The sequence below is a fragment of the Mya arenaria genome, chromosome 4 (genome assembly GCF_026914265.1).
Source record: "Mya arenaria isolate MELC-2E11 chromosome 4, ASM2691426v1".
Classification (NCBI taxonomy): domain Eukaryota; kingdom Metazoa; phylum Mollusca; class Bivalvia; order Myida; family Myidae; genus Mya; species Mya arenaria.
Window position 1 is genome coordinate 29,415,550 of NC_069125.1, and position 25,365 is coordinate 29,440,914.

Sequence of the window (25,365 nt, forward strand, 5' to 3'; positions counted from 1 at the left end):
TCGGCGCCTATTCCGTAGGTAGGGTCGGGTAACCCGAACCAAATGTATTTTTTTTAGGCCTTAGCATACAAAATGCAACTTTATTCTGTTTCCAGATTGATCAGTAAGACGACAAATATTAAACGTTCTCGAACATGTTCCGTGTGGAACCAGTACTAAGCATGCTTGTTAAATGCCATTATAACTTGTTCAAACTTGCACTCTGCAACCTTTGAGCACCAAAAGCCACATTTACCTGAATTTCACAAGCTGTGACCAAAGAAAGCATAAAAAAGAAAAAAAACTTTTGAAATCATTTATCTTTCAATGAACAATAATTATACTGGTAAGGTATGAAATGCAGCAATAGGAAGTGAATTGTACATACTTAAGAATTGACTATTATTGTACTTATAAAAAATAATCAAATTAGTCACAGAACAAATGCATGTACATTACTGTGTTAACTTCTGGAAATACATTTACATATGAAAGATCAAATTCACTTATTAACTAAACAGTCAACACAATGATCCAGTTAATGACGAGCAAGACGCCTGCGCTTAAAATGTGGCAGCTTCCTACATACATGGCAAAACCATTTCCCAGCTGGAGCACTTTCAATATTTACACAACCATAATGAAACCACTCAATTTAACAATCCTCATTGTCACAACCTATCATTTAACCAAACTCAACCTGGTTACAAACACAATACAGTTTTTCATCACTTTTGTCAGTGCTTTGGATGTTTTCTGATGATTTGAGCGGTGGAGTACATGAAGACTGGTTTAGATCATTTTTGTCAACAACCAGAGTTGTATACACTTTAGCTACAAGCTCGGGCAGTATAGCAATTCGAATCAAATTGTCAGCTTTCATACAAATATTTTCAAAGAAGTTTTTGTCAAATGGAATTTTCTCAACAAACATATCCTTACTGGTCTACACTACAAAGTAAGTAACATCCATTTTACACACTCCCATTTGTGTCTGAACCTGGTAGAAATAGCTGTGTTCCCAGTTTAGTGTCAACTGGCCTTCTTTGATTTCAAGGCATGCACAATTGCTCTCTGAAATGATATCATCCCTTATAGTATATGGGCATTTAACTTCCACACAGGCAGAGCCGTAACACGCACATTTGAGAATTCCGTCAGGTGACGCCCCAAGAAATGGCCTGTCTGTGCTGATGAAAAAACAACAGTCTGAAATGCACATTCCCTCGCGCTCATGGCTAACATGCTTTACAAACTGGTCAAGTGCTCTGCTTTCATAGTTAGACCCCACTTTGTTGCAATGTTTTCAAATCTGCTATTTTCAGGGTAGCAAATACTCTTTACAAGGCTTTCAGATGGCTTCAGTGGGTTGGTTACACATGCAGCCTTCATTTTTGAAGCAGTTATCCGACCAGCTCTAAATCTAAACCAAAGTCCAGATTTTGACTGTTGCCGTGTCTCCATTACCACATTTGCAGCTTGCTCAGCTGTGCAAGTAATTGTTACCTCGGAACATTTTAAAAGAACAGATGTAGTGTCATTGCCGATGAGGTCGGGATCACGAAGTTTTGTCATCTGTTCTGGCAAGTCAAGTTTGTCTGCTTTTGGGATGAACTCATCAGCAAAAGGATCAATGACAGAGAGAAGGCCATGTTTTTTTCTGCAACTGTTGGGCTTTCTCACAAAATGACATTAAGTCTGAATATGAGGCTTTCGGAAAGCTTGCCTTTGAAGTTTCGTGTGGTTAGTGTTTTCTCTGGCATTTCAGATGCTAATGTCACCTTCCGGGCTGCGGATTTCTTTGATGTGAAGTCAGTCTCACTTATTTCTTTATAGTTGATCGCCTTTGTAGCTGTTGGCTGTATCCACCAGCATTTGCTTTCTGTCACAGACTTAGAGTCTCTTACTTCCACAGCAGCCATGACAGAAAACAATAGGGCTGCAATGTGAGTACACGCCTCGCCAAGACCAGCCATGCAGTTGCAATGGGCAGCAACAACAACACCATCTGGCTTTGCGATGACCCATGGTTGTAGCGGCTTTTCTCGCAGCCTCTGTGAATGCAGGACCTGAAGAAATAAGAAACCGAATGAAGTATGAAACCAAATAGTTTTCCATGCTGGAATGGTTTACAAAGACATAGACAAAACCACAGCATTTACCCAGCACTGTCGGGCCACCTGGAAGGTAAAAACATGACCCATTTCCCCAGCTATCCCCGATATACCCCAGACCAAGGGGGCGGGGGGCGTTCTTAAATAAATATTCCTTCCTATATTTAGTTTAATTATTTACGAGTTTACTTACAAATTTTTTTAATAATAGTCAATAATTGATAACCATTAGCTAAGGGAATTTATATCATTAATTACCTTTGTCTTCACAACGATATGCCCTGCTGTGTCTATGGCACCTCTTTCTCGAACCCAACCAAAGCACAATTGGTTTACAGCTTCTAAAGATTTCCAGGCTTTCAAATCATCAATCTTAAATCTACTTGGAGTGAATATCAGGTAGTTCACAATGTCTGGATAGGTAACAGAAGGAAGAATGTCAACATCTGTTGACCACTTCAAGCTGCTGTCATAGGGGTCAAGTCCACCAATTACATCAAACTTCGTTTCATACCGTATTCTATCAGAAGATTCAAGTCCATCCTTGTAACTAGAGTTTTTTGTTGTTTTCCTGATGTTGTATCCATACCTAGAGTTCATTTATCGCGTAACAATGTAAAAATAATCAAGAGAAATACTGCCGATTAGTCATCGTTCCTTGAATGCCCTCCCATCCGGTGCGAGGGTAAAAATTTACCCCGTCGTGAAATTCTTGCGCCGACTAATGAAAAAAACATAATTACTCGTTGGATATTAATGTTTTTTGTGTATGTAACTAATATGAAATAACATTGTCTGGTAATATTTCTTGCCATCAAAAAAATCGTAGAAAAATCAGTCACCGTACGATTATTTCGAGGGGTGAAAGCGAAAAGGTTCTATCTGCTTCTTTATTCAATGTCACTTAGAACCTTTTCGCTTTCACCCCTCGATTTGGACTACTCTGTATCTGTATCTGTGTGGGTACGTGAAAGCTACCAAAGCTAACAATACTGGCTTTCACTTGACGGGGAAACTACGAGTTTTACTGTGCTTGAAATGAACGTTTTGCGTTTATGAATCAAAATATTTTGTGAAAGTGTACTTCAGCAGAGGCTGAGGTTTGAACCAAACATTTTTAATGCCGAGTTTGAATATACTAGAACCAAAACTCGCAAAGATATTGTTAAAAACTGTCAAAATTGTTCGGATTTACAAACTCAACCAGTATGCGTAGGACTAAATAATGAATTAAAGAAAACAATAAAAGTACCTGTGTAAATAAGATATATATCCAAGAAACAAAGTCACAAAAGAACAGAATGATGTTCGCCAAAACCAACAATACCATAATCATTGCGCAAATATAGAACTGCCTTTATTTTTACTTCTTTCACACTTGGTTAGCTCGGTCTGCTTTTTGGTTCCCCGCTTGCAGTTATGCAGTTTATGCGCTGGGAAACGGGTCGTGCTAAATTGCTGACCGATTAGCTGACCATATAGGAATAGAAGAGATTTGCTGACGAATTGCTGACCATATGAACAAAGAAGTTTTTCTGTTTGTTTTGTTTGTTTTTAGTGTTTAAAATGTTTTACTGTTATATGAAATGATTAATTGAATTGACGACTGTTCTTTTTTGTTATTCCAAGAGCGTTTCGTTGCAGATAGATGTCTTTTTATCATTAAAAGAAACAGTACAACTTTGCAATATCGGGTTTCCTTATACGTTACATTGGTCAGCTAAGAAATTGGTCTGTAACTTTTCAATACCGGGTTTTCCTATTCGTTACATATTGGTCAGCTAAGATTTAAGAACTCCTCTCTATCATTGAGTAATAGTTAGCGGCATATAAAATAAGTAAACAAGACAACTAAGTTTCAATGCTATAATAACAAAATCAATTTGATAATAATTGGTCTGTTACAAATCCTTAACTCGTATTACTTTTTTAATTTATCAACAATATCAGGCCATTAATCGGGTTAAGGGTAAAAATATTTGTCAATAACATATTGCTTACATAACAAATTTATTAAGTATTTAGTCAAAAACTTAACAATGTATCATAGTCCATTTTCCTTATATTATACATTGGTCAGCTAAGAATTTGGTCAGTAACTTTTCAATATCGAGTTTCCCTATACGTTACATTGGTCAGCACTATGCAGTGAACCGTGAAGTTGACTGACCATATAGAAACAGTACAACTTTGCAATATCGGGTTTCCTTATACGTTACATTGGTCAGCTAAGAAATTGGTCTGTAACTTTTCAATACCGGGTTTTCCTATTCGTTACATATTGGTCAGCTAAGATTTAAGAACTCCTCTCTTATCATTGAGTAATAGTTAGCGGCATATAAAATAAGTAAACAAGACAACTAAGTTTCAATGCTATAATAACAAAATCAATTTGATAATAATTGGTCTGATACAAGTCCTTAACTCGTATTACTTTTTCATTTATTAACAATATCAGGCCATCAATCGGGTTAAAGGTAAAAATATTTGTCAATGACATAATACCTACATAACAAATTTATTAAGTATTTAGTCAACAACTTAACAATGTATCATAGTCCATTTTCCTTATATGTTACATTGGTCAGCTAAGAATTTGTTCAGTAACTTTTCAATATCGGGTTTCCATATATGTTACATTGGTCAGCTAAGAGATTGGTCAGTAACTTTTCAATACCAAGTTATCCTATACGTTACATTGGTCAGCACTATGCAGTGAACCGTGAAGTTGACTGACCATATAGTCATTTTGGTCAGCTAAGAAACTGGTCAGTATCTTATGAATGATGCATTACTTTGACATCAATATGCACTGAACCATGAAATAGAGTGACAATACAACAATTGACCCCGAGGCTCTTGGTGCAAATTGTGACAACTCGATAGTCGCACAGTGTTAGCGTTCATATCTTAACACGATTTTAAGGGGCTTCAAGGACCATACAAGTTAATGAATAAATATAAATTAAAAGCGTACACTAGATTCACCAATAATGCTTTATTTGTTTATAGTATGTGAACATTTCATTATGCTGTATGCTCAACGAATCACAATTATTTCATAAAAAATTTAAGAATTTAAAGGACATGTAATTACACATAATATGAGTAAATATAATATAATGCCTACATAACAAAACTATTAAGTATTTAGTCAAAAACTTAACAATGTATCATAGTCCATTTTCCTTATATGTTACATTGGTCAGCTAAGAATTTGTTCAGTAACTTTTCAATATCGGTTTTCCATATATGTTACATTGGTCAGCTAAGAAATTGGTCAGTAACTTTTCAATACCAAGTTATCCTATACGTTACATTGGTCAGCACTATGCAGTGAACCGTGAAGTTGACTGACCATATAGTCATTTTGGTCAGCTAAGAATTTGTTCAGTAACTTTTCATTATCGGGTTTACTTATACGTTACATTGGTCAGCTAAGATATTGGTCAGTTACTTTTCAATACCAAGTTTTCCTATACGTTACATTGGTCAGCACTATGCAGTGAACCGTGAAGTTGACTGACCATATAGAAACAGTACAACTTTCCAATATCGGGTTTCCTTATACGTTATATTGGTCAGCTAAGAAATTAGTCAGTAACTTTTCAATGTCGAGTTTTCCTATACGCATATTGAGTAAATATAATATAATCTTCTTTCTCACTTATCGACTCCTTTGGCACCAACGGATAAAATTCCAAACTTTTATCCAGGAAATCACGCGCTTTAAATCCAGAGTATGAAAACACGGGACACTTGGTTAAATTGCCTAAGTATTTCGCCTGCGAATGTCCAACAATCAAAGCCATAATGAAACTATTTGAAAACACAAAGTCCAGCTAAAAAAAGATTTCACTATATGAGCACGCAAAACTGCACTAGACAAAATCCTTTTAAATTTACAAATGGAATCACACAAATTACAGAAAAATAATGAAAAATACGGCAATATTTCGGAGTTAATTTTGCAACGACTATGAAAGTGATATTCTCGACCAAGAAAATGAAATATACACTTATCAAACTTTAATCATTAGCAACAGTTTGCCTATGATTGCCATATTATTCACAAAATAACTTAGAACATACAACAGATTAAAGAGAAATAATTTCTTAATTAAAATTATCAATACCGATTTGGCAAACACCATTCTTTTGATCGTTCTTTGATGTAGTGCAGATAGTTTTTCACAGGTAGTGAAGCTAACATTTAAAGCTACATTAACAATTAAAAATATTGCTTTCGAATAATTGTACTGTACATCGTTATTAAAACCGTGATATTGTTCACATATTTTCAACAACCCAGAAAAAAATAACTCATTGAAATGCAATTTCCCCCCCCAAAAAACCCGACAAACATCCGTCTATTCTTACACTTTTAAGGAGTATATAAAATAAATTTAACATAATATGTCTTGAAAGATCTTAAATATCAAAACTTTTTTTCAATTGTTTTCCTTCTTTGTCTATATGGTCAGCAATTGGTCAGCAACTCTCTTCTATTTCTATATGGTCAGCTAATCGGTCAGCAGTTTAGTATTGACCCTGGGAAACAAGTGACCTTTACGACATAAGCATTTGAACACATCCAAAAAGGTAATATATACAGTAACGTGTTCGCTGAAGTTCTTGCAATTTGTGGGATGTTTTAGACACTCTCCTTTCATATGAACATATTATTATACATCAGCCAAGGGCGTACTTAATTCAATTGATTGCAGTATCCCTGTGATTCCAGCAGGTGTGCAAGTAGCGATGCCAAGTCAATTGTAGTAATCTCCCCTTATGAATCTCATGAATATTAATTTTTCACGGAAGGCGACCCAATACTGGTACCGGTTTTATACACCCTTAAAAACACATATATCAACATTTGCGGAGAACCATGTGGCTATTTATAGTTAATTAGATGATGAAATATTCTGGAAACCAGTCAGAGTTCACTGAAAACGTGGTTTTTCTAAAAGAAAAACGAAAGTGAAAATTTGATTAAACGTTTTTTTCATGTTTTCAGGCAAGTACAAAGGATTATTTGGTTTGTTTTTAAGCATGGGATGAATCTCTCATAGTTTTTTATCACTTTTGATACGAAAACAACTGGACTATGAACGTTCTTAGACCATTTATAGACTTCGCCAAAATGTAAACAAAAATCCAAAATGGCTGCCGCAAAGTGAAACTACAGTTTTCACTTAGTCAGATGCTTGATGATTAATGCATGAAACAGTTGCTGACAGCTTCAAACTGCAAGTACACCCTGTGTAAATAGGTGTTGACATTAAGAATGAATACATTTGATGTCTATTCTTTAAATAATTGTAAAATAAACAATGTTTTTTCACAAAGTTTGTGTTTGTCCCCAGTTTCATACCGTTTCCTTCTCAAATATGTTTACAGTATGTAATAAAGAAGTGTTTATATAAAATAAAGCCCGAAAAAAATGCCAGATTTTGGTTACATCAGTAGTTTTCTAACTGAAACGTTGTTTTTGTGTAATAAGAAAAGATAAGATAAGATAAATTTTTTCCAATCATGGGTCATGTTATTTGAAATATAAATCACAGATTACATAATGTAGAAAATAAATTGATACAGTAAGGCAACACATTTAGTGAATGCAAATAAGGCTTCATTTTGATTTTTTTTTAAACACAAAAATCATAAGCTTATTTGGAAAATTAATAAGCATGTTTCCCATTTCCTTTTTATGCCTTAAAGTTATGTAAATGTACTATTTAAATCCAGAGTTGATGTTTATATGTGATTATAACTTACAAATGGGAATCATGTTTATAATCAACCACAAATTAGTATTTATAAAACATTTAACAGGAGACAACAGCAAAAAGAAGGAATTCACTCATAAATTGACAATCATTATTATATATAATATAATATTAATATAATAATTGGTTTGATCAATATCACATTATTAAATAGCAGTGTAATAAATAAAAACTGTAATTGCAATTAATGTACAACTCGTTTTGAACAGTTTGTAACGAAACTGTTTATTTACTTCAGTTTGTTTATTTGCTGTGTTTTATTCAGTTTATATGTTTGCATGTAGTAAAAAAAGCCTTTTGGGCAGTTCTACATGCCTTACAATGAAAATAAAAACTTGGGTCAGGATTTCGTGACTTTTCAGTTAGTGCATTTTAATGGCGGTGAAGGGTGGGTGCATACAAATTGCTATATCTTCACTTTGAAATGAGATATTAGAATAATTCTTGCATTTTTATTCTCACAAAATATGTATATTCACAGAAATGTAAGGTTTTTGCATGTCAAATTATTTAAAAAAAAGTCATGTTGCAATGCTAGTGCAAGTTTTGATTTTACACCTCATATTTTATCTGGATGTATAAATGAGATGAAGAACCAAAATTTTCAGTCCTGTATGACGCCATATATTTATACCTACATATAGTGTTGGTTTGCTGTAACCCCCATGTAAATAAATATTAAAATAAATAATGTACCTAGTCAGTGGGGGAGGGGGCAGATGTGTCCGTATTCCCCTAGATTAGAATTTCCAAAATTAAGGGATCTTCTGTAATTTCTTATTAATTTTTTCTTTCCAGACCAACTTGCATTCAAATGAACTTTATGATGTCAATCCAGACTTGACAATTGGTGCCCTGATGGCATTTCAAGACATAAAATTACTACTGCTGAAGTGTTGTTGTGCAAGTGCACAGACCGCAGCCATTCCAACAAAGGTGTCCCAAGCAGAAAAGGTCAACGCCTTCAACATTCTGATGAGCGGTGCTAAGGTTCCTCCAGTAAAAAAAGCTGTCTGGTAAGTTTTTTTTTAAATCTGCAAAAGTCAATATTGAATGTGACAATAATCCTCAAGTCATTCTTTTTCCATCGCTGAGACATTAATATGGCAGTTGTCAGTTTCCAGCGATTGTATGTGAACGTAAAGTAGTGCTAGTGAAGCTGGTATTAAAAGTGCAAGTAGTTGATCCAGCCACCATAAATAATATTAAAAACAGTATTTAAAAGTATAAATATCAAACTGGTTCAAAATTAAAATTCATTATTATTGGTTTACATGCAATACCTTCAGAATACTTGTCAGACTGAAAGTTTTATATTTTATATTAAAGTATGGTATTTTATTTTTATTTCCAGCCAGAACAGAAAAGACGAAATGTACAACAATGTTGTGGATATGTTTGTCCAGAGAAACCTGAAATTACACAGGAGTATTGTAGCTGATGAAGGTGTCTATGCTGTACAGGTACACAATGAAAATCATAAAACCATACAAACTAGATTGTCAAAGTGTCTTTAATAAATATGTCAAAGTGATATAATAGTGTTATTTAAAGTGAAAGAATTAAAACACAAATTTTATCTGTTTTGAAAGTTCTTTATTTTTGTATGAAAAATACTTAGAAATTGCAATAAGTTTCTCTTTAAATGCCCGGCTAGCTAAAAAGGTAAAGCGGTCAACCTGTATTCTGAAGGTTGCAGGTTCAAATCGGAATGTTCTTAGTGACAACTTTCATTTGTTCTCCACCGCCTATCATTTCAAGTGGAGAAGTTGGTAGTTACTTGCGAAGAAAATTGGGTTAGTACTGGTATTCCAGGAACACTTCTTACTAAACTACCCGCTGGTTATATGATTGAAAATTTGTTAAAACTGGCGTTTAACTCAAACAAAAACAAAAGTTAAATTTTTTTTAGAAACTGCTATATGTTTCTCTTTTAATATTCTTTTTCAGGTAGTTACAAACGCTTTATGGTATTTGACGAACCATCACACCACCATCAATGATGCAGCTTTGCGTTTCAAGGATGTTTCCTCAATACCGGCAGATTTTGATGGTTTCCAAGGTTACAATGAAATCAAGAGAAAGAAACTGAAATCGCAGCCATTGCAACAGATCCAGTTGTATAGTCATGCAGAGGCTATTTTCAGCTTACTCAGTCGTCCAGTTTTTGATAGTGATGAAAATTGGATAAAGTTCAAATGTGTGCTAAAAGCTTTAGCGGAGTGTCTACAGCTACAAGGACTACCTTCAACACCAAGATCGGAAGGGAAAGGAGCGACAGGCCGCTGACCATCCTCCAAGAACTGTAGGATCAGACATATCTGTTGTTCATCACCCCAAATGTGTTTTTGTCAAGGAAAAATACTCTTTATTTGATAAAGTAGTTGTAGCGCAAGCAGAGTCTGTACCAATTATGTTTGAAGAAGATAAACATTTAAAGGAATCATTTAATGATAACAAGCAAAGGTCTAGATATTTTGATGATATGCAATTGTCTGTACCTATTGATTTGTATAAATACTGTCCAGGGGGTAATGTTGTTAGCATTGTTTTTGTAGCCAAGGTAAATGTAAACAGGTCTAGCGATGAAGCATTGGTGGAACCAATCAGGGTTGTCTCACAGATTCACAATCAGTTGCCTGAATTTCATACTAGAGCTCAGAAAAGGTACTTCAAACAAAAGTTACAAAACATTGCAAATATCAAACCAGGTGTTGTTGATTTCATTTATAAGGAATTGGCCATGGATGCATCACAGGTAAGTCATCCTGAAACACAAGAAAGACTTCGCTTGATATCACTTGGGGAAACTGGTTTAGTGGCTGATCTTCGTGACCTCAACACAGGTAGGCCTTCAGACAAGTTTGATGTGTTTTTTGAAAAGCTACAAGAGGTAGTTGAGTCGGTAACAGCTGTTGATGATAGACGACATGGGGAATTGCACCTGAGTCGTTGGCTCAGCCTTGAAGAGATGATTAGGGAGGCTGCGGAGAAATGCCGCGAAGACACCCTCATACCATCCAAAAGTCTGGTAAGGCTTCAGTTTACACCCAGAAACCCTTATAGCCATGCAGCCTTGAACTTGACAGGTAAGATTGATGTGCAGTACAAAGTCCAGAGGAGACAGTTGCGAGTGGCCCATCAGGATCAGCACATCTGTGCTGCCTTGTTTCAGTACATGAAGTGCAAAGCCGTTGAACTAGGTAAGTATGGGCAAATGGTTTGCTCAGATGACAAGGCAAAAGTGCCAATTGGAAACCCCGGCTTGCCTATTTCCACAGGTGTCAGAGGTAAGAAAACTATTACACCTACATCTTGTGAAATGGTGGCTGGTGACCATGACATGCATTGCACTAGTTTGACACCATCTGTCTATCTTCTTTGTAAAGTTCCGGATACAACAGAAAAGTCATTTGTTTCTGGTAAGGTACATGTTGCTGTTAATGACTCAGTTTTGCAGACATCAAGTCCATTCAGGCATGCAGCACTTCTCTCCAAAGTCATTGCAGGTCCAGAGTGTCCAAAAGTTCTCTTGAGGTACAGCGATGGAGGGACAGACCAACGTAACACATTAGAAAGTGTCAAATGTGCAAGTATATGCCTGTTTAAAGAGTTAGATCTTGACTTGATGGTGCTAGCCCGTTGCGCTCCAGGTAACAGTTGGGTGAATCCCGCTGAAAGGGTGATGAGTATATTAAATATAGGCCTTCAGAATTGTGCATTGGAAAGAAGGGATGATGATGGTGCCTTCAAATCTGTAAACAGCATGTCTCAGGTAAGAGAGGTGATTGGTAAGAGGCCAGATTTGAAGGAAGCATGGGTGTCCAACATAGAGCCATGTCAAGCTGTTGTGCAGAATCGCTTTGCACGCCTTACTTTGAAAGGTGAGAAATTCCAGATTGAAAACCCAGTCACAGAGGATGAGATTGATGTTATTAAGAGACACCTTAGGGAATTGTTTCCCGACCTTGACATCACTAAGCTACAGAAAGCCCATACAAGGTCTGCTGCCTCATACCAGAAATGGTTGGATGATCATGCCCGACAAAGGCAATATTCTTTCCAGATAAGAAAATGTCAGAATGCTGATTGTTGTTTACCAGCAACAACTCCACCTGAACTTCTAGAATGGCTTCCAGATCCTATGTTTGAAACAGGTAAGGAACATTACAAGCCATACAATGTTGTTAAAGGCCAGGATACTGATGATCATGATAGGCCTAGCTACAAAGCTCCCCAGAATAAAGGTACCAGTAACATTAAAGGGGCAACTACCTATAAGCAGACAACAGATTCAGTTGAAAATGACACTACAGTTGATGCATCCATGTTCACAGCACAAACTGCAAGGTACAGCACTGATTGTGTAGAGTGTAAAAAACCAAAGGTGATTTTCAGTAAAAATAAACTTACAGACAGACAGCAAATGCAACTTGTTATTCTGCTTTCTGAACATGAGTATACATGTGGGTCATTTGTCACAGTTCCAGGCAGTGCATTACACAATAAGGTTCATGTAAGATTAGGCTTAACCTGTGAGACACCCATTGAGCTTGCATTCTATAGGTCAGAGTTTGCGAAAACAGATCTCTGCTGCCTTTGTGCATCTGCAGATGGCTATGTTGATGAGGAACTTAAAAAAGGTTCAAAACTCTACTACCAATATGCAAATATTGTGCTGAAAAAGGACTGAAGCCAGTTCATGCCAGACCTTATGGTAAAAAGTCATAGACTGAGATAAAAGGTGTGCTATTGCAACAAAAAAAAATGTTCAGTATATAAACAGTAAATATGTTGTTTTTACTGGCATACTGATAGTTCCATATGTTCATGGTTTGTTTTTTAAGATGCTGTTCTGATTTTTATTAATCATTACCAAATTTAAAAAAAGTATTGGTCACCATGGATGGTCTGGCATGAACAGGTTTCAGTCCATTTTCAACTTGAGACTTTAAAATACAATGTCAACTGACCAGGCTTTTTTCTGTGTGTTTTATATAGTCATTGTCTTCTAGTCAATTCTTCTAGTCAGAATATTTTAAAGTTTTTAAAGAATAAACTTGTTGTTAAAATACGTTGCTTGTTTAATATGGAGTTGATTGTCTTAGATATACCTATCACTCACAGCTCTACAATTGACTGATGTGTGTAGCTTCTAAAACACAATGGCCCAGTTGTCTGAAACATCACAGTCTGTTAAACCTAAAGTCTGTTAAATTTCAAGGTTGTATTTAATACAAGTGTTCTATGACGTAATGTCACTAAATTATACCAAAAGGAGAAAGATTATGTATAATTCTTCTCATTTAAAAGTATATTTCATAATTTTGTTTCATAAAAGAAAGTACCTTGTCTTGAAATTTAACAGACTGTTAGTTTAACAGACTGTTAAGTTTCGAACAACTGGGCCATTAACTATAGAGCAATCATAAGGGTGAAATCGTGGAATGTCTTCCTCTAAAACATGATATTTAGCGACAATGAATGTTTGATGTGTCGCTGAATACTGCTGTTTCCAACAGATTCACGAATGTCGATATCATAGAGCCATCACTCTGGTCAATAAAAAAGATAATATCACAATGATTTTCCATTTTTAATATTCAATATCAAAATAGTACATAAACACAACATACAACAAATACATGAACTGCAAACAAAATAAAATCTGTGCTTCAATATGGCAAAACATGACAAAATTAATAATTCAAACATTAACCCTATATAGCAGTTGAAAAGATACTACTCGCTGATAGTTATGATCCGATAAAAGATTTAAAAAAAAAAAAAAAAAAAAAAAATCCCTACCTACCGACCCTCTTTTTTTTACCATGCCACCAGAAACACATCTATTTTTTTTTTGGCCTGAAATGGCCTTAAGCGCCTTCCAGAAAGGGGGGACTCGGCCGTATATATTGCGTCTTCGTACCTAAAGATTCTTGGAATTGCATGGTCAGAGGAGTGTTTTAGTATTTAAAGGTCAATGGCCGTGCATGAGAAGTTTAAGCGAGACGAATAATTTATATTCACACAAGTATCTAAGGATGATTCTCATTTAGTTATTCAGGACATCCAAATGTCCCGGTGTCGAATCATGATGCCGATTTAAGCTTTGTTTTATGTTATTATAACAAACATGTCACAACTAGCACTACCCGTGTTATTTAGCTTCAGAAGTGGTAAACATTACAAGTATATGACTGGATTCGTTTTAATATCATGTTGTACCTTGTTACTAAGCAAAAAATATGGATTAATTGACAATAAATCTAGCAAATAATATGTTCTAACTTTGTATGTATGATTTATTTGAATACAGTATATTTTGCATGAAATGCAAATAGCGCCATGAACATTTCACAATTCAAGATTTTGTTAAAAGGAAGGAGTGTTGTTGTAATTCTTACTGGATATCTTAGTATGCAAAATTAAAACGATCTGATGTATATGTGGTTTTAGGTTATTCCGGATACTACATTCATGCAATGCATGTTACGGGGAAAATGTCTGCTTTGAGGTATTCGGCTCATCACTAGAGCACGGTAAACAGGTAGATCGTTTCTGCCTTTTTTTTCTTAAACAAACATGTGATAATAAGAATCTAACACTCGTCATCATAAAATACACAATCGTATTCAACTCGTTCAGGAAGCATTTTAGTAAGCTCACCAAGGCTCGATTATTAACGTATTTCATGAACACGTTGAATAAATTTGTATATTGTATGACGACTCGACAGATCCTATCTGAAACCAATAACACACTCCTCCCAGATCCAATATATCATGATTCCTCATATCCTAACAGAACACTTGACTAATGGATTACAATGCATTATTTAGAAATTGGAATAAATCGGATAAATACAATAATTATCGTTCGGTGCAGTCAAATCCGTCATAATCAAAACAAGAGTGGCAAAATTGAAACAAGATACGCCCGTCTAAATTATGATTGATTTATCAGGGATGATAACTGACCAAAAACTCCAATCCTGGAAAATTAGTTTGAATATGAGGGATTCAGACCCTAAAAAGCATTAGGGCTTAGACCCCTGTTGAAACGGCTTTCAAACCATTTATATCCATTTTAAGAGTACTTCTTTCTATTTTTAATCCAAGTGTTCATCAAAAACTAACTCAATACAACTGTACGATAGGTGAAACTGAAAGCTTTCAATCCAGATTTCAAGATTAATCCTGAACTTTATCATCCCTGAATTTATTATGCCCCCCTTCGAAGAAGAGGGGTATATTGCTTTGCACAGGCATGTCGGTATGTCGGTCGGTCGGTCCGTCGGTAGACCAAAGCTTGTCCGAGTGATAACTCAACAATTCCTGGACGTATGGTCATCAAACTTCACATGAAGGTTGGGCCTGACCAGTAGATGGCCCCTATTGATTTTGGGGGTCATCAGGTCAAAGGTCAAGGTCACAGTGACCGTTTGGTAAAATAATTTTAAAGCTTGTCCGAGTGATAACTCAACAATGCCTGCACCCATGGCCCTCAAACTTGACATGAAAATTGGGCCTGACCAGTAGATGACCCCTATTGTTTTTGGGTCTCATCAGGCCAAAGGTCAAGGTCACAGTGACCTTGAATGATAAAAGGTTGTCCGAGTGATAACGTGACAATGCCTGCACCCATGGCCCTCAAACTTGACTTGGAGGTTGGGCCTGACCAGTAGCTGACCCCTATTGTTTTTGGGGCTCATCGGGTCAAAGGTCAAGTTCACAGTGACCTTTGATGGTAAAAGGTTGTCCGAGTGATAACTCAACAATGCCTGCACCCATGGCCCGCATAATTGAATTGGAGGTTGGGCCTGACCAGTAATAATAATAATAACAACTTTATTTAACGAAGGTTACATACTAAGTGTACAATCATTACATACATACTACTTATTTCCAGCATGGCCTTCACACAAAAAGTATTACAAAAACACATGTACTATACATATTAAGCAACATACAAAACATACAATCACACTATCACTATCATACATTTCTTCGACAAACACAACTCAGTTTAATATGATGATTATAAATTACAATAATTTCATACTGTAAATAATGTAGATATATTCAGTAAAACCACATTCAATCGATATATTTACATATTTGGTAGTATCCATTACAAGTTGTTGCAAGAATGTCATATACGTACATTAACACAATTCATGTTAACAATGAACTATTTATTATAATGTGATTTAAATAAAGTGTCAAGATTTTTTGTTCATGTGATAAAATTATTTTGCCAATAAGTAGCCTTTTAATGCATGTTTAAAGGCTGGTAGCTTATCTTGACATTTTATGTATGTAGGAAGATTATTCCAAATTTTCATTGCTTTATAGGCAAATGTATTTTTGATATAGTTTGTTCTAGCCCGTACGAAATTTTCAGCAGGAATCCGGCCAGAATTTGGCAGGAAAGTGGCAGGAATATCATATTTACGCTCGTAATCTGGCAGTAATTTATTTGTGGGCAGGAAAGTTATGTACCTGGACTGGAACTTCATTCGTTTACGGACGGAAAATATACAAAATATTACAAAATTACGGTTGGAAACTGATTCTGGCCGTAATTTCAAACTTAGAAAATTTCTGAAATACTTTTCACTGCTAAAATAAAGTAAGTTTTACATGACACACGTAAAGTTCATTTTTCTGGCCGTAAATAGGGACTTCCATTTTTTTCAGAAAAACATCAGAATTTGTCTTTATTTTTATTCTTCTTATTATTATTAATATTATTATTATTTATTATCATTATTTATTGTTGTTATTATTATTACTACTATTATTATTATTACTATTATTATTATTATAATTATTATTATTATTATTATTATTATTATTAAATTTTCATTTCATAAGTTTAAGAAAGCACAAAAATATAAACATACATTCTAATGTTATTGGTATATAACCTTATTAATGTTAATTGCTCTTCCTTACACACAATACACTTTTCTAAAGCAAAACATGAACATAAATAATTCAGTTTTGTATTCTTCAGAAATTAGAAGCCTTTAATCAGTGTGCTCTGTTTAAGTTTATTGACCAAACTATTTCCCACAGTACACATTGCCTGGGCTTATCAGATTATCTAAGGTCAGACAGAAAATTTCAGTGAGTATGCAGAGAATCAGGGCTCAGTATCCAATAAGATCAGTGGATTTCAAATGTTCAGGCGGGTTTTCTAATTTTCTTGATGTAAACATGGCAGCCATGGTGATTTAACCTTCTGAAGATTCCTATTGTTTTGCTGGATATAATCAGGATCTCTCATGGTTTGAAGGTAAACAGTTATTTCAAAATGTATCTTGAATTATATGTCATTCATTTTATCCTACTTGTTACATAATTATGAGTCTTTTAAAAAGTTATATGCTATAGATAAGTAAAATAATGTTATTCCCCTCACAGTGAGTTCATAACACATGGTATTTCAGATTGTATTTATGTAGAAAACATGGTCAGAACTTTACATTTGTATGTGGAAAAGGGAAATGTTTAAATTGAGTGTGTCAAAAGCCATATGAATGTACATGCATGATACATTGCATAATAAAAAGTAAAGTATATAAATAACTTAAATAACTATCAACTTAAGAAACTGTAAGTGATAAGTCTGAGAGTAAAATTGTGAGTTTTAATTATGTTTTTCTGTATATGTATGTTATTCTTTGTTAAAATGCTTGTAGATGGCTTTTTATTCAATGGCGAGGGAGAAAACAAGATCTGAAAGTAACAGTTGGAGCATATAAAGCAGACCTTACCCTCATAGGTTTGTGAAGGATTGTATTTTAATTTAGAAAGAAATATATCTATATGGTAATCATGCTGTTTTTATAGTCTTATAGTTTTAAAGCAGTATTGTTACTCATGTAAAAAAACAACAACAACACTTACACATTTGTGATGAGTAACATTTTTATGTGGCGGGTAATCAAAATGCAAGCTATGTTGATTGAATGTTTGCATTTGTGTGTTTTGTTGCATGTTTCTAGCCATTGCCCAAAGCCATAAAACAGGGTTTGACTGCTGGGCATGTCCTTGTCAACATATCCACCAATCTGTATAAGTCCTGGTGGCTGTGTGGACAAGCCTGCTGTTTTCTAATATTTTCTTGACTTAACCGGCATTGGTTTGAACCCCACTATAACCAAAATCCTTTTTTATGCTTTAAATGTATTTTTTTTTCTGCAATTTTGATATGATAGAGTAAAATAATGATAAATAAGTGTTTTCAGATGCATAACCGGGAAAGCTTATTTTTGGTCCAGAATCATGAGCGAGTTACTTTAAGCTGTGAGGAAGATAAAGTGTGCTTGAGAATGTATAAATGGATTAAAAATGATGCATTTTGATACTAGTGATAAAATAATTTTACATGATATTAAATTTTACTGCAGATTGTGTGACGTCATAGTTGCTGGACAGAATACATTTGGATCTGACTGGGAAAAAAGGCATCATCAATCCAGCAAGTTGAGTCTGTGTTAATAACCATGGACATAAAACTCACAGACGATTCCAAAAACACTTACTTTTCTTTGTAGACTTAGTGTCTCTTCATTTCATGATAAATTTATATTGCAGATTATATCATTATAATCAGTTTATTGATTTTAAAATCACAAAAAAATAAAATCATGCAAATGTAAATAAAGTATATAATATAATATATAATATGAAAGAAAATTATATTATTTTATCTAAACAAGAGCTGAAAAGGTTTAAGCAGGCATGTAGTGAAAAGCAATAAATTGAGTTCTAGAAATGTTGTAAATTCCAGTTACATTAAATATTACGTGCCATTTTATGGTCAGATTTTTGAAAAATTCCTGTTCCAAAATTCCGGTTAATTTAAATATTACGTTCACTTTTACGGTCAGATTCCGTCCGTTTAGCACACGTAAATTCTATCTTAATTTTATGTACGGAAATTTTTACGCACAGAATTTTATAAAAATTCCTGTTCTGAAATTCCGGTTAATTTAAATATTACGTCCACTTTTACGGTCATATTCCGTCCGTTTAGCACACGTAAATTCTATCTTAATTTTACGTACGGAAATTTTTACGCACAGAATTTTATAAAAATTCCTGTTCCGAAATTCCGGTTAATTTAAATATTACGTCCACTTTTTACGGTCAGTTTCCGTCTGTTTAGCACACGTAAATTGTTCTTTATTTTTCTCAATTCTGGGCGTAATTTCCATGATTCCGTACGTAAAAATTAAAGTTTTACGTATGTTTTACGGTTGGAAAATTTCGTACAGGAGGTTTTACAACAAAAAGATCCTTGTTTTCTGAAGAACGCAAGTTATAGTGCTCATTTTTGGCAAATGTTAACAATTCTGTGAAGTACGAAGGAGTCAAACAATTCATGCTTTTGAAAACAAGTAATGAGAGATGATAATAGCACCTGTCTTCAAAAGATAGCAACCCAGACTGTTTGAACATGTTTCCACAGTGGCTAGTTCCCGACTTCATTATTAGCTTAATCGCTCTTTTCTGAATGTTAGTGATTTTAGTGGTATCTGAGGAATGTGTAAGTCCCCAGACACTACAACAGTACTCCATGTTTGACATGATATATGCATTATAATACAATGATTTCATCTCGTCTGTTAAATAATATGCTATTCTTCTTAAAAGTGCCAATTTTGAATTAAGCTTATTCACTACAGTCTTAACATGTGTATGCCATGACAATGTCTGATCAACATGCACCCCGAGGACCTTTTGACATTTCACGTTTTCTACTGACAATCCATCTATTGATAGTTCAAGTTGCAATGCATGTTTTGCCTTATAATTAGTACATAGAATCATACATTTGGTTTTTGATGGATGGATTGACATATTATTTGTCTCACACCAACAGCTCACACTATTAAGACTTTTTTGTAGATCTGACTGAATGCTCAATATACTTGGACCTATTTTGTATAACGTGGAATCATCTGCATATAAGTCAATACATGAATTGGAAGAAATTAAAGGCATATCATTGATGTATATTAGAAAAAGTAAGGGACCGAGTATTGATCCTTGAGGGACACCCGACATAGTTTTCATTTTCTCTGAATTTATGTTGTTCCCTTTCACAAATTGCATCCTGTTAGTCAGATAGGACCTAAATAACTTCATAGACCTTTCTGTGAAGTGATAAAGTTTAAGTTTGTGTAAGAGTATTTCATGGTCGACTAAGTCAAATGCTTTTCGGAGATCGAGATAAATGGCCCCTACATAATCACCACTGTCTATACCCTTCAACCAAGTATCTATAAGATGGGTTAATGCAGTCTGACAAGAGTGATTTGGACGGAAACCCGACTGATTTTTGTGTATAATATCCGTTCTCTTAAAAAACATTTGCAACTGAGACGCAATATGTCGTTCAAATATCTTTGATAAAGTATTGAGAATGGATATAGGGCGATAGTTTCCCGGTTCGTATTTATTTCCTGATTTGTGTATCGGGACAACAGAAGCTTCTTTCAATTTGTCAGGAAATATACCGCTTTCTATACTGTTATTGATGATGGAAGCTATTGTAGATGTTATGTAATCGCCACAATAGCGTAAAATGTTTGGTCCTATTCCATCAGGACCAGTGGACTTTGAAATGTCAAGTTTATCAATGATGTGCTTTACATCAAGGGCTGTAATATTTTCCACATTAAATTGATGATGTCGCAATTTTTCATCCAGATATTTCTGCAGAGTAGAAAAATGTTCCTTAGCAAATGGTTTTCTCTTAATTATATTAGATATATTGGTGAAGTGAGAATTTAAGGCTTCCAATATTTCCACTGTACCCTCAATATCTTTTTCATTTATTATAAGTTTATTTGGAATACTAAATTGGTGTGCTTTGTTGTTATTTGTGATATCATTCAGGTTTTGCCAAAGAAACTTTGAAGATTTATTATTTTTGATAGCATCGTTATAGAAGGATTTCTTGCTTTTGTGTATCATAGATGAAATTTTGTTTCGTGTTTTTTTGTAATTTTCAAAATCTTTGTGCAAAAAATAATAATCCCTCAAAAAAATTGTTTGTTTTATTTGATCCGAGAACCAAAACGGTTGACTCGCGTGTTTAATTCTCTTTTGCTTGATTGTCGTATGGTCAGAAAGAGCAGTATGAATTGTATCATAAAAAATGTCCAAAGCAAAGTTTGGATCTGCTATTGAATCGATAAGGATCAGATTCGAGTTAACTAAATCTGCTTTAAAAAGATCTTCATCGAAGCCTTTATAACATCGATATGTTATTGAATCGTGACTGTTTTTCACTTGTTTCTTTTTTACTGATCTCGTGAAAGCGATAGGCAAGTGGTCGCTTATGGTATAATTATATACAGCAATATCTGAGATGAGATCTTTTCTTGTTGTATATATATGGTCTATAATAGACGAACCATTTGTATGAATCCTAGTTGGCGTTTCAATGATTTGAGAAAGTCCAAACTTTGAAAGAAAATTTTCCCATTTTGCATTATTGAATTTATTTGTTTTGTCTGGAAAATAATTGATGTTAAAGTCCCCTAGAGCATATACTTCACTATCCTTGCTTCCTAATTTGTTGTATTGAGTTCCAAATAGATCTATCCAGTTTTGTGAAGAATCAGGAGGTCTATATACAAAGTTTACTAAAAACGATTTACTTCTGGGTAAAGCGATTTGAACCCAGACGGATTCTAAAGTGTCAGACTCTAAATCATATCGCCTAACATATGAGAGTTTATTTGAAATGTAGACAATTATACCCCCGCCCCCTTTGTCGAGGCGATCTTTGCGCACGAAGCTATATCCAGGAATAACTAATTCATTATCATGTACACTGGGTGTCAAAAACGTTTCGCATAAACCAATTATATCAATGTGAAATGACTGAAATAAATGAAATTTCAACTCATCTCGCTTGTTTGAAATGTGTTGAATATTTAAACTGACTATGTGTAAGCCTTTATGATTCTTTTTGTCATGTTTAATTGGCAAAGTCGAAATATTATTATTAAAGCCTGTATTTCTTATCAAATCAGTTTGGGTATTCACCGTACATGAAATAAATGGATATATATTTTGAGGCTGATCCGTAGGTTGTAACAAATAGTCAGAGTTACATGCATTTGTATTCGCACATTTTTGATATCGATTCCTGATTGAAATTCCTTCATTATACTTGTTCATAATATTACAGAATTTACTATATATATATACAATAATTGTAATGGTATCATTATAAACGTATTACGTGGAATAATTTGAAAAACAGTTTCATTACTTTGATTGTGTTTGTCGGCGGATTCCTAGTATTTCCGGTAAGAGCTAGAACTGAAATGTGTATTTCCAGCATGCCGCCTTCGTCCACACTCGCTGGTATTGTGGTTCTGCATTCTGCAGTGTGTACACCATTTATTACGATCTACGGGTTAATCTCGTTCTATGTCAATGCCGGCAACATTTTGCCGAGGGGATTTATTGTTTATATTGTCCGAGTGCCTCCTTGTTCTTTCACCGCGTTGTCCCGCAGATTTTCTTTCACGACCCGTCCTATAAGCTGCTTCGGGTTTATGTGTGTTTCGCACTGCACCGCCGATTTCGGAGTGATAACTTCCTGCGTCTGTTGACCTTCGAATTATTTTCACCGACGTGTTAATTGCACGAACCAAAGCACTTGTTCCTTTTTTGTTCAAATGAATACCGTCGTGGTTGTAATACTCCGGAATTGAGGAACCGTCACCGAATACAAACTTATTAAATGTATTAATAAGTTTGGCTCCCGTTTCTTCGCACAGCGCTGCCAGCATTTTATTAGCCTGGCTTACCTCACAGTCCGCTCGGGGACAAATGGTGCAAACGTACATTTCGCAGTACGGATTTCTACGTTGTACTGATTCTATTCCATCTTTCAGTTGTTTATACATTTCGTGAAGATCCTGGCCATCAGATACATCGTTCCCACCGATATACAGAATAACGTTTTTCAAGTCGTCTACTTCCCATTTTTCCAACCTTAAACCAACATGGTTAACTTTACCCCCTCTTATCATTCGAATTTCAACATTTCCTAATCTTCTTGAATTTACATTCTTGAGAATAGAATCTCCTATCAACAATGTTGTCTCTGGAAGCAATTGTACATCTTCATTGCAACTTGCCTCGTTATTGTTGTCTATTGCAAATTCGGGACCTTTCATTTCACGCCGACTCTCTGATTTTCCTTGACGAGATTTCAGTATATCCATAATTGACTGCATTCGTTTCTGTAACATGCCATTGAACTTGTTTATATCTAGCTGAGAATTGTTTACATTTTGCTGTACAGACTCAATTTTGCTGTCAGTACTAGACGCTCTTTGAGAATTTAGCCTTTTCAAACTAATAACTTCATCGCTCAATCTTTGAAAATTAGAGTTTGTATTCTCAATATGACATAGTAATATGTCTTTCAGATCGGCCATGTCTGCCTGTAAATTTTTCAGTAGACGTGTTTCATTGTTAGGTTCCGTACATGTGTCTACAGTTTTGTTTAATGTACTCTCGTCACACGAGTTATCCGCGCCAGTTTCTTCCAGTATTATAAGTTCATCTGGATAAAGTTCATTCAGTATTGAGTCGTTCGATTCAGTATTATTCTGGATAATTTGGGATGCATGTTGCGAAGTATTTTCTGCATCAGAAACGTCTGACAATGCTGTAATGATTTTCTGTCGTATTTTCTCATTAAAATCGTCGAGCGTGATGCCTTCTTCATTAAGCCTGTTTTCAAGTTTTGACAAAATTTCACACATATCTTTTGTCATAAACTGCTGTACACCTTTTCCATTTATAAGCATTGAACTAGTTGTATGGTAAAAGTTAATTGTATAATGCTCGAAGTCATCAACTACTACTCTATACCGGGTTTCAACAATGTTCTGTTTTTTATCAGTTACGTTAGTGCAATCTGCTTTCATTTCGTCTGACGTATAATACTGATAAGCTGTATGTTTAAAAAGTTCGTACATACCCACATTCATATGCAATTTTATTCCTCCGCCTGTTTGAGTGATTGAGAATGTGGTACTATTCGCCGCATCTAACTTCTTCTTTAGAGCCTTTTCTGTGTTAAGTTCATACTGTTTTCTCACCTTTTGACCTTGAATTTTGTCTTTTTCTTTTGCCGCGTTCTCCTTGATTGTTTCTACATTCGCTTTGTCCTTCTTTTTTTGTCCTGTTTGAGTTTCTTTAACAACGATCTCGCTTCATTCAAATTAAATGCCGCCGTTGAACCCACTTCCGGTTGTCCCGGAGCCGTCACAATCGATTTTTCATTCATATTTTAGCTGTTAGTTTATACTTTTTAATGTTTTTCGTATCAATTCATCCAGAAAAAGAAGCGCTTTGAAGACGTGTACGTTTTCTTTATTTATCTTTTGACGCCGACATTTTATTTTTTATTTTTTACTTTTTTTAACGTACGATTTTAAAAAGTTGTTTATCGGACGTGACGTCATCATACATTGACCCCTATTGTTTTGGGGGGTCATTGGGCCAAATGTCAAGGTCACAGTGACCTTGTATTGTAAAAGGTTGTCCGAGTGATAACTCAATAATGCCTGCACCCATGGCCCGCATAATTGAATTGGAGGTTGGGCCTGACAAGTAGATGACCCATATTGTTTTTTTTTGGGGGGTCATCGGGCCAAAGGTCAAGGTCACAGTGACCTTGTATGGTAAAATGTTGTCCGAGTGATAACTCAACAATGCCTGCACCCATGGCCCGCATAATTGAATTGGAGGTTGGGCCTGACCAGTAGATGACCCCTATTGTTTTGGGGGGTCATCGAGCCAAAGGTCAAGGTCACAGTGACCTTGAATGGTAAATGTTGTCCGAGTGATAACTCGACAATGCCTGCACCCATGGCCCTCATAATTGAATTGGAGGTTGGGCCTGACCAGTAGAAGACCCTTATTGTGTTTGGGGGTCATCGGGCCAAAGGTCAAGGTCACAGTCACCTTGAATGGTTAGAGGTTTTCCGTGTGATAACTTGACAATGCCTGCACCCCTGGCCCCCAAACTTGACTTGGAGATTGGGCCTGACCAGTACATGACCCCTATTGATTTTGGGGGTCATCAGGTCAAAGGTCAAGGTCACAGTCACCTTGAATGGTTAGAGGTTTTCCGTGTGATAACTTGACAATGCCTGAACCCATGGCCCTCAAACTTGACTTGGAGATTGGGCCTGACCAGTACATGACCCCTTATGTTTTGGGGGTCATCAGGCCAAAGGTCAAGGTCACAGTGAACTTGAATGGTAAAAGGTTGTCCAAGTGATAACTTGACATTGCCTGCACCCATGGCCCGCATAATTGAATTGGAGGTTGGGCCTGACCAGTAGATGACCCCTATTGTTTTGGGGGGTCATCGAGCCAAAGGTCAAGGTCACAGTGACCTTGAATGGTAAAGGTTGTCCG

At 35.3% G+C, this 25,365-nt stretch overlaps 3 protein-coding genes and 1 long non-coding RNA gene across 15 annotated transcripts in view; 2 read left to right on the forward strand and 2 right to left on the reverse strand.

Moving 5' to 3' along the window:
• The window catches only part of LOC128230473 (tumor necrosis factor receptor superfamily member 11B-like), a 28,461-nt gene extending 24,981 nt beyond the window's left edge, over positions 1-3,480 (reverse strand). For all 3 annotated transcript variants that reach the window (XR_008260231.1, XM_052942764.1, XM_052942763.1), the window contains exon 1: positions 3,346-3,480. Coding sequence is in view for 2 of the 3 variants with exons in the window: in XM_052942764.1 (XP_052798724.1) it covers positions 3,346-3,429 (84 nt within the window). In the remaining variant the exon portion in view is untranslated. The remainder of the gene's footprint in view (positions 1-3,345) is intronic.
• LOC128230474 (uncharacterized) lies at positions 417-2,752 on the reverse strand. The gene is made up of 2 exons (XM_052942765.1): positions 2,352-2,752; positions 417-2,048 (listed from the first exon to the last, which is right to left on the reverse strand). The coding sequence occupies exons 1-2, from the start codon at positions 2,691-2,693 to the stop codon at positions 1,659-1,661; spliced, it is 732 nt and encodes a 243-aa protein (XP_052798725.1). The 5' UTR covers positions 2,694-2,752; the 3' UTR covers positions 417-1,658.
• Positions 3,481-6,649: 3,169 nt separating the features above from the next.
• On the forward strand, positions 6,650-13,552 carry LOC128230468 (uncharacterized). 10 transcript variants are annotated; one of them, XM_052942745.1, is made up of 4 exons: positions 6,650-6,695; positions 8,684-8,901; positions 9,240-9,348; positions 9,836-13,552. In XM_052942745.1, exon 4 carries the CDS (start codon positions 10,299-10,301, stop codon positions 12,576-12,578), a length of 2,280 nt encoding a protein of 759 aa, XP_052798705.1. In that variant the 5' UTR covers positions 6,650-6,695; positions 8,684-8,901; positions 9,240-9,348; positions 9,836-10,298; the 3' UTR covers positions 12,579-13,552. The 10 variants fall into 10 exon arrangements, with proteins under 10 accessions (XP_052798705.1, XP_052798713.1, XP_052798712.1 ...); XM_052942753.1 differs by having other exon boundaries at positions 9,836-10,772; XM_052942752.1 differs by lacking the exon at positions 6,650-6,695 and adding an exon at positions 6,875-7,113 and having other exon boundaries at positions 9,836-10,772.
• Positions 13,553-17,061: 3,509 nt separating this feature from the next.
• On the forward strand, positions 17,062-18,419 carry LOC128230480 (uncharacterized). The gene is made up of 3 exons (XR_008260240.1): positions 17,062-17,188; positions 17,595-17,677; positions 18,306-18,419. It is a non-coding gene; the product is annotated as an uncharacterized LOC128230480 (long non-coding RNA).
• The last annotated feature ends 6,946 nt before the right edge of the window (positions 18,420-25,365 follow it).